Source organism: Rhea americana, unplaced genomic scaffold (genome assembly GCF_003343005.1).
Source record: "Rhea americana isolate MKP2758 unplaced genomic scaffold, rheAme1 scaffold_493, whole genome shotgun sequence".
NCBI lineage: Eukaryota > Metazoa > Chordata > Aves > Rheiformes > Rheidae > Rhea > Rhea americana.
This window is the reverse complement of record NW_028186638.1, coordinates 31,599-41,591: the sequence shown is the minus strand read 5'-3', so window position 1 is coordinate 41,591 and position 9,993 is coordinate 31,599. Positions and strand designations below refer to the sequence as shown.

At 39.5% G+C, this 9,993-nt stretch overlaps 1 protein-coding gene across 7 annotated transcripts; it reads left to right on the top strand.

The window, feature by feature from the left end:
- The first annotated feature begins 12 nt into the window (after positions 1-12).
- On the top strand, positions 13-8,889 carry LOC146588833 (uncharacterized). Of its 7 annotated transcripts, XM_085317270.1 has the most exons (13): positions 13-40; positions 299-334; positions 1,021-1,069; positions 1,213-1,279; positions 2,396-2,446; positions 2,619-2,646; positions 3,230-3,260; positions 3,498-3,555; positions 3,969-3,999; positions 4,316-4,355; positions 4,846-4,881; positions 7,139-7,174; positions 8,732-8,889. In XM_085317270.1, the coding sequence occupies exons 2-13, from the start codon at positions 313-315 to the stop codon at positions 8,760-8,762; spliced, it is 480 nt and encodes a 159-aa protein (XP_085173396.1). In that variant the 5' UTR covers positions 13-40; positions 299-312; the 3' UTR covers positions 8,763-8,889. The 7 variants fall into 7 exon arrangements, 6 of the variants coding, with proteins under 6 accessions (XP_085173396.1, XP_085173398.1, XP_085173397.1 ...); XR_014897344.1 differs by lacking the exon at positions 13-40 and having other exon boundaries at positions 199-334; positions 6,162-7,174; XM_085317271.1 differs by lacking the exon at positions 13-40 and having other exon boundaries at positions 201-334; positions 4,319-4,355.
- Positions 8,890-9,993: the final 1,104 nt, after the last annotated feature.

The window sequence follows — 9,993 nt, the reverse complement described above, 5'->3', positions numbered from 1 at the left end:
CACACACACACCCGCCGTGGTAACGGCCGCCGCGGCCCGGGTGCGCGGGGGGCGGCACCGCCGCGGGGCCCTGCCGACCCCTCCCCGGGGCTGCTCCGGCCCCAGCCCCGTGGCCGAGCCCCCCGGGGGGCGTGGGCGGTCGGGCTGGCAGCGGGGGGTTGGTTATGGTTATGGTTGTGGTTATGGTTATGGTTACGGTTACGGTTACGGTTACGGTTGTGGGTGTTGTGGTTGTGGTGGGGCTGAGGCCTCCTTGGAGGGCCAGGGCGAGGTGGGACTAATCCAGCCTCTCTTCCAGGGCCCCTTTCCGCGATGCCCTTACTTGAAAAGCAAGGTAGGTCTGCAGCCTCTCGGCGTCCTCGCCGCCAGTCGCGGTTTGCAGCAGAGGGGAAGCTAAACAGGTGCTTYAAAATCTCTCCTGGGGATGTTAAATAACACCGTTCAGGCCAGTTCTGTCCCACCAATAACTTACCGCTAACCTAATCCCCCAAGCGACCGCCGAGGGGACCCCCGGGCGCCCCGCGCCTGCGAGGCTCTCGGCCTCTTCCAGCCCCGAGAGCTGGCGCGGAGGAAGCGCCGAGGCGCGGGGGCCGCAGCATCGCGGGGCTCGGCCCTTCCCCGGTTCCGTGTTTATTCCCCTTCTGGGCTGGTTTTGAAGTTTACACCCTACGCCAGCGCAACAGCTTCTCGCTTCCTTCCGCGAGAAAAAGCGGTTTGTAATAATCTATATTTTACGATGGCTCCTCAAAGGTAGCGGAGGGGAGGCTGGAGTCTGCGGCTGTGCAGCCCCGCGCGGTCGGGCTGGGGCAGCATCGCCCTCCGCATCCCCGCTCTTCAGYGGCTGACCTTCATGGCATAAGTTGCGTGACGGGAGCTGATAACATATTTTGCTAACCTTTAAAGCAGTGGGTCCCTGAGCTATTTATTCTGCTGCTATAATCATTCCCGAGTGTGACAATTTTGGAAAAGGGCTGTTATGTTCATAAAAATGTAATCATATAACGTGCATGTTTTATACAGAAAATGGTGAGCAGGTGTTGATGAAAAATGAAAGCTATTTGCAAATCTTGTAAGTACCTTTTCATAAAAGCTGACACAAAGGAACTCTTTCACGCTTAYAGTTCATCTTTTGTTCTGCTTGATTTACATTTAATATACATCAAAATACATTACAGAAATATGGATATAGCTTAAAATCTTTGTATTTTATAGGAAAAATAAAGATCAAAGAAAGAGACTTGTCCATGAAATCTGTTCCTTCTTAGACAGCAGTCAGTCTGTAAGTAATACTTATAAAAGCATTCTTGGAGACATTCACAATCTGTTATTGATATGCAGGCTATAGAATGAAGTTTATGTGTGAAGGTCAGAGACATGAAGTTTGTTCATACAGTTTCKGTGGCAGCGTAACTGGGTTGTTGACTTGTGTCACGCTTTTCCTGGCTATATTAGGCTGAATACAACTAATATTTTCTCTCCTTAGTAGTCACAATACCCTTCTAGTGAATGAATAGGAGGCAATTTAGAAATCTTCCTTACTGTAGTGAGAAAAAAAAGGCAATTTTGGCCAGGTGCTGAGGAAAAAGTAGGTCCCTACAATGAAGTGAGCTGAAAAAGTTTGGCTTTTAAACACATATAGTTGCTATAAAAAAACTATATTAAAACAGTACCACACGAAGGTTTAGGCAAGACTTTATTTTGCCAAAGTTGCCTCATGTTTGTAAGCAACATTAAAGGTGCAGGACTAAAGTGAAAGTAATCTTTTTGCTTGTTATCAAGTATAGTAAAAGAGTGCTTGCCCAAGTGTCTACCCACTATTCCTAGAAACTTGGCTTAGATGTGGAAGAAARTCCAACTGTATCTCCAAAATAATGCAGAAGGCCACAATCTTAAAATCCTTCCCTTTAGTCTGAGCATGCAGATTAACACATTGAATTTGTATTTTGTTTACAAGTATGATTTAATAAGGGTAACACCGACGCCCCACAATATATATAACATGTATAAGCAAACATCATCTAGCTGCTGTCATTTTTGCTATCTGGTAGTAAATTTCAATATTTTCGCTATAACTCAAAATGACCCTTACCTCTGGAATAATTTGATGTTTTTGTATTCTTCCTTGCATCTGGAAAGCCATAAACAATACGTTGCAGGAGTAGTGCAAGCCAGTGCTAGTAGAATATTTATTAGCTTTATGATATTTTGTTGGTTGAGCATCAATTTCTTACTGTTACTCAAAACAACATGCAAACTGAAGACTAAAGGACAATGTTACAGGTATTTTAAAATCAGGCAGATGTGCTTAATCAGCCCTAAAAAGTTGATGTTCAGAATGTATGAAGTTGATACTGATTTTAGTGTTCAAAACATAATGTGTTTTCTTCTATACTAGGTCCAAGAAATTGATGCTTTGAGGACAGAAAATAGGAAGCTAAAAAATGCGGTACATGTTTTACATTTTTATTTAAATTGGAAGTCATTTTTTTGCAGTTGCCCTTGGAATAATCACACACATCAATTTAACACCTTTGGTTTCTCTAGCGTACAGAAACTTCACTGTTAATGTTTCTATATTTATGCCCAATGCTGTTTTCATTCTGTTTTCTCTTCCTCAGAACTCAAGGCTGCGATATAAAACAAAAGGTATATTATCTGAAATGCACCTAAGCATTTCCCAATGGGAAATTCTGTCATTAACATTTGCTAAATTAGCAACTGAATTGAAGAGCAAAAAACATTTGTTACTAAAAATCTTTTTATACAACAACATATTAGGAAAATAATAAAAAGGAATTATGCATACTTATAAAACTAACTGCTAATCAGATGAGCTAGATGTGATCTAAATGTAACTTACATTATGTAAATTCTCACCTAGTGACTGTTCTTATTTGAGGAAGTGTTGAATACCTGCAGCTTCCATTTAAAACAATGGGAATTTGTGTAGAAAATGGGAAAGGATATGTGCCTTAGGCCCTAGTTTTGCAATAACCACCACTAAAATCAGTATACGACATTTTGCAGAGTTAGGCACGTGTATCATTCATAGCCAAACACACTGAAATGAAAGAAAAGTCTATTAAGATATCTGTGGAATAATTTGTTCCCATCTCTCCAACCCGTCTGGTTGGAAAATAATAGTGCCTTTTACTATGAGTTTGCTAGATGGAGCTTCATCTTTTAGTTTGGGTAGCAAAAATAATATATTATTCCTTTTCCTTCCTAGATTGGGCATTGAGGAAAGAAGAGTATAAAAAGTAAGGACAAGAATTGTCTTACATTGAGTTAAAATGATATACAGCTGAGCTAAACTAATGTCGCTTTGTGGTTTAGAAGGGCAGAGCGAATTTCACCTATGATTAATAAATCTTTCCAATTTCTAGTGGCTAAAGTTCTGTGACAAATTGTGACGAATTGACGTCTTTATCAGCTTTGTACTCCAGAATCCTTCTGACAACTAACACRTTTATTTGCATTTTGTTTTGTTTTCAAAGTGAGATCGAGAGACTTTCTGGCGAGATATCCAACTACTTAAATGTCACCAATTTCTGGGTAAATATATTAGTATTGTGAAAAATTTGGAGAGGGTTTTAATGAGATTAAATGTCCTCTTGAAGATGCAGTTTTGCTGAATGCTGCAGTGACATGACAAATAGTCAGAACAAAGGAAGCAAGCCCTAGAGACATTAATTTTAGAAACGATTGGAGTTTGTGCCATTTGTCTGTAGAGATTGGACAAGTGTCAGAAAGAGTTAAAAAAAATCTGTATCCCAAAATGGAGGGAAGGAAAACAAATTATAAACTGGTGCCTTATCTCTTCCACCTGCATTAGAGAAACACTTGCTAGTGATGCATACATGAAGTGCAAGAATTTTGTGTGAATTCCAAAGTTGACTTTTTAAGCCTCGTAAAAAATACTTAGCTTCTTATGATTGCTTGTAAAATGAACTGTATTTCTTGTTTAGTATGAAGAGTCAGAGCTTCTGAATGGCCCAGGTATGTTATTTTTAGCAACTGAAAGACAGCTAAAAATAGTTATAAAGCACGTTCCTCTTTCTGTGTAAAATGTTATGTATTTGCTCAGTTACATACTACAGTGATATACCTCCTATCTACTTTATAGCCATCATAATAATAACTGATTTATAATGAAAACATTTGCATAATATTAGGAGTCTGACCAGCATTGTTATAGTTTAAGAGCGATTATAACAAAAGTATTTTGAGTTCGAAATTAAAACTAGGATGTCAAGCATACAGACTGCAGGAAATTCTAAATGTTACAATGATTGTACTTCTATTTTTAAATTAGCAGATAAGAAAACACTAAGGGAACAGACCAAACATGCGAGGTGAGCAATGGGAAATGTTTGCTTTACCAACACCTCTCAGAATAATAGCATGAGATAATATGGTACGTCATCGCTTTGCAGAGTTCTGTTTTTAACTGAACAGGTTAGATGAATCATTAAGAGAAAAACTAAGTCTTTCAGAGGTGCTTAGGTGATCCTTTGMCGGTTAATTAAGCAGAAATTTTGAGTGCATTTCAAGGAAGTTTCCTGAAACTGGTGGCTGCTTATGCACCTTTGTTGTTTAAAATACTTAGGTTTCAACTGTAAAATACTTGTTTTCATTTGTTTAGTTTAGGAAACACTTTTAAAAAACCATTCACACTCTGCTTTAGTATTATTTATCAATTTTAATTAAAAACTGGATTTTAACAAGAAACTGGTAGCAGCTTAGATTAAATAACAAATTAACAGTAAAATGCAACTTTGGGGGCAAACTATGAAAGATCAGTGGCATTTTAAAATGATTTTAATTGCATTTGAATTCCTGCAGCACTCAGACAGAGGGCGCCTGCAGAGCGGAGGAAAGGTAACGGCTGCTCTTGTGTATTCTTCACTGCTAAATTCACCCCAGTGCTGTTCTTTCTTGGCACCTATGCTAGGAAAATATTGACCGTACAGAATTAAGCAGATTGTTTTGGCTGTAGCTTTCATACTTGGAGGGATGTTACTGACATGCAGCAGTGCCCCAAAATAGGTGAAGTTGTCTGGGGATATGATGTGTTCAGTGACTCAGAGCTCTTCCTCAGCATCTTGTGGCACAGAATTTGCAAGGGGATTTAAAACCAGTGGCATGAGCAAGTGATGTCTGTGTCATGCTGCTTCCAAAGATAGATCCTTGTTTTCTGTGCCACCCAGGGCATATCATTCAAGCTGCTTTTCACCAGTTGCAATGAAAATCAGTATAAAGGAGTGACAAATGGGGTCAGTTGCAAGATGTAACTGTAATGAAGAGACCTACTTGGCAGCCTGGTGGAAAATGTTTGAGTAATATTAATACGTCTTGGACTCTTCTGCGCATAGCTGTGATACTTGAGTCACCAGATTCGTCTGCATTATGTGGTTGTTCCCTTTCGTAACTCGTGAAGGATCTTAGAGACAACTGCAGACCTCAGTTTCTGTATGGAGTAATTTTTATTGAGGGGAAGGGGGATGGATAAAACATTCTAGCTGCCTTTAACACCTGAAGGTCACACAGATAAATCTTTATATATCTTGCCAGAAAGAGAGAGACCTGGAAATAAGAATCTGGTCTTGAAAGTCCGGAGATCTTATTTCTCTTCCTGTGGGGAAATGATCCTAGCACATGGACTGCAGCAGGCTGGAGGACTTGAGCCGAGGCTGCTGCAGTAGGCAGGAGGCTCCTGAGGGTACAGTCTGGGATACAGTGCAGTTCTGGCCCGGGCGAGCTCAGGAGAAAAACTGTAATTTTGGCCYACAGTGTGCTGGCATGGAAGAGCTAAATCCAGCCTGCGAAAGAGACATGGGAGGAGTGTAGCACTCCTTTTTCTTTCCCCCATGGTCAGTATTTAGTATACAGGAACTTGCTTGTCTTGGACAACCTACTGTTCCTCATCCATTTCAACCCTAAGAAAAAACCTGAAATGGATTACATTTCTCTTGGGAAACCTAAAGATGACATTAAAGCCTTCCCCCCTCCCCCCCGTAGTACTCATTCATACATTTTTGCACATCACTTATTTTGAAAGCTTTGTTTATCCTTGCACCTCTTTTCTTATGGTCCCTGCTCTTCCACCCTTATTTCCTCTGCTCCTTCCTTCCAAAACTGCACAGAATTTTTCTTTCCAGTTCCTATCAAAGTCCTATGGTCACCAGCAAGGCTGACTTCAAACCTGAGTGATCAGATTGCCCTGTATAGGGGTGAAGCATATTCCTGACTGCAAATCCTCTGTTACAGACTTCCATAGCTATCTATATGCTATTGCTAATCTGGACAGGAATACCTGAAAATCAAAGTGTACTTCAAGGTTCAGAGTACAGAAGTGTTACCTATTTTTACTGAAAATTAGGTAATGCCCCTTTTAAAGAATGTCGGTTCTGGTTCACTGATGTTCAAGAACACAGAACACTCTTTGGTCCTGTTAATCACAGTAAGAATAGCAGATGGGATTAGATGCTATTCCTAGAGTGACAGAGCTAAAAAGGGGCTAAACGTAACTGAGCCAATGGACCCTAACCGTCAGATCACTATTTTTAGAAGAATTTCAAATGGGTAAATCCTATCTTTCACTTCCAATTAAGTAACTCCYCATTTCTTCACCTTGTAAGCTACACATTTATTATCTTTTCGTGTTCAAACTGACTAACACCTCGCTTAAGGAGTAAGTGGGGCTACTCACTTAGCAAAAAGTAATTGATATGCATAAGAATTGTGAACTAAGGAAAAAATGGTATTTAACTGCATTCTATTGTTTTCTGGCCTTACTTAGATTTTAAATGATTTGGTGTCTGGAAAGTACTTACAATTTAATCATTTGTTCTGTTTCTGGAAATGTTTTTGTAGTGATGTCAGCGATGATTTTTTTCAACTAAATAAGCCCAGTGTGTTGTCTCCTCTTYAAATTCGTCTTTGTAATTGTCCTTAAAGGCATACAAATGTTTTTTGTGCATTAGCCATTTTTCCTGTAGTGATAGATTTGACTAAATGAATTACAGATCAAAAGTATAATGCAAGAGTTATTTTGTTATCTTAACATTAATATTTTACTCTTAAAAAAAAATCCAAATTCATGTAGTTGCTGGGGGGTGTTATTCTTTCATTTCAGGACTGTTGCAACTCAGACAGGTGAAGAAAGCTCAAGGTAATATATGATACAGAGTATGAAAGCATATTAAAAATTTGTATGAAAGCGATCGATTTATTTAAAAAGAAGTGTATGTAGACTGTAAATTATTTTCACATTAAATTTGCAAGATGGACACAAAAATATCCTAAGCTCTTTTTTTTGATGTTGAAACCTGTTATTGTTTCAAGAACTATAACATCACATCTCCTTTATAATTCTGAATGTCCATGTTGAGACATCAGGGGACTTATTTTTAGTCAAATTTAGGTAGAATCGGGCATGTCTGAAGATAAAGCCTAATACTTACAAGCCATTCAATGACAGAAAGTTACATAATCGGTTGTAAATTGTTCTCTGGTCCTTCAGCTTGGTTATAAACTTGCCAATTAACGGGCTGCATTTTTAATGTGTCTTTAAAATACCGGTGAGTCAGGGACTGTCTTTTTGTTCTGTTTTTGTGCAGAGCCTAGCAGCTGGGGTGGCACCCAGCTCCTACAAGTTCCAGTAATACTAATACATGGTAATACTAATACACAAAATAATAAGGATGGTGGATGGATCCTAGCAACTTCTTGATAAAGTACAAACAATAATACTGAATATAGATTAGAGACAGGTTAGTGATAGCTACATAAAGCTTTGGGAAAAAGATTATGCAATTTATTTCGAAAGATAAAGTAGATCTCTTTGTGCAGATTTTATCTTGTGTAGTTTATTCGTTTTTCTGCTAAACTTTGCCGGATGGTTTAAGAGTCACTAACCTGGTAATTCAAATACTGTGGCTTCATATGAATCCAGAAAATTGTGGTCAGATGCCACACGTTTCTCATGTGTTTCCCTTTTCCCCTTCCACCTCTCAGCTTTGCTAATATGCCATGCTGTTCACCTCCAAATCAGCCCTGAAACTCTGCGGAGCAGTTACATTTGTACCAAAGGGTGCGGTACACTGGTAACTGTGGACAAAAGGGAACTGCAATAAAATCATAATATATTTACTGCTTGGCTACCTCCACTAAGATCAGAACTGCAGTTTCCAGAAACTGAAGGGTGTGATATTAGGACGTAGTCCTGAACTTGCTGTCATGGCAAGCCTGTTGAACAGAACGGTCCTCCTTGCTCTAGATTTTTTAGACAGAAAGTTCAGACTCCTTGATTCCCGTAATTATTTTTATACTGTGGCTTTTATCTACCTGCAAAAGGTCAGTGTGCGATGAAGGTGACATTACCATTATGATGCCAATATAATGAAATACTCCCTAGTTGCCGTAATAAGTTTCACTCTTGCTCTCGTTTCATCTGCACAGAAATCAGGCATGTTTCACTCACTGGAACTGATCTATAACAATCTACTGCTTTTACAAATTATCAAACAATGAACACGATAAAACTTTCTGTAGCTAATAGAAATGAAATAAKCTAGGGTAAAAATAATTCCAAATATTATTTTATTAATTATTGAGAGTGAAGATGCCCATCTGGCTTTGTCAGAAGTTTATGCATTATTTTCAGAAAAGATATTTAAAGCAACTGTTTCATATTTTGAGGAAATCTTACGATTTTCCTTTCCCACAGGATGACTTTGGATGGTGGAAGAGCAATTTAATGTCAACGTGACTTGTTGCTGGACAACATAATGTTTGACATTGTTTCAAATTTCAGTCTTTCATAAGAATATATTCAAATATATATATTTATACAAATAAAAATCTATTTAATCTTACTAATAATAATTCTAGTCCGATTACTATTTAAACAGCACAATTACAGATTCGGGGCAGAYTTTTGTACCTCAGTTCAGTCAATGGGATTGTCCCAGGATTATGGTGATGTCTATTTTAAGAGATCAAATTTTATCTTGATTATTTTAAAAGGAATAGATCTTTTTTTTTCTTATTTCAAAGAGAAAGTAGGCCAAGGCAGCGTGTGTTTTCAGGGACATCACATGCTACCACAAACCAGAAAATTCTTCTCTCTACAACCTTTGACTCACATACTATTGCCTCTTATCTTTAAAATAGCTCTGCTTCATTCTTACGTAGGAAATCAGTTTCCACCATCTCTGCTATAGCAGACAATGTTGGTTCTTTTGCCAAATTTGATTAGTTGTGCCGTCTATGGCAAGAAGAGTCTTCTGTGCAGCTGATCAGAGCGGAGCCTTTCTGGATACACTGGAACAGCAAGGACTGGGGATTGACAGGAGAGTACGTCTGCCTGTTCGGAGAAATTCCACAAACTCRTGCTTCGCCTGACCTCTGTTCCAAGTGGCTGTTTTATATTTGACTCATCTCTCGAACTAGTGTGTCAGACGAGTAACATTATTGTGTCAGTCTGTGTTTTTATCATTTTTTTCCCTTACTTTAAAATAAAAACCACGGTTCCAGCCATACCTGTGTTTGTGACACTCAKGCATAACTGCTCAGACTGAACTGACTGAACGCAAGCAGATCTATGAATTCCCAGAGATGCAGGTGGGAATGTAGACGGCCTCAATGAGGATAGTGAACCCTCTTGATGAAAACAGCATCGTGGAATAACTTTTTTATGTGTTCTTGGTACCAGCTGCAAGCCAGACGCACCTCTGGTACAAAGATTGTGGGGCGCCCAGTTGAACCAGATGTCTCGGCCGCTCTGACGTCGGCGTCTGCTCTCCGCTAATATCGTTTGTGCCTGATGAACTGGTTAGMCAACGTATATGATACTCCAGTTCCAAAGCTTCTCTGCCTGCTGCCGGGAGAGGACAGAGCTGCAGAAAGCCACACGATCAGGTATCGGGTCCGAAGAGAAGAYAATCCTGCGCATCCTGTTACTGCGTCGTGCGCAAAGCAGCGATGGGC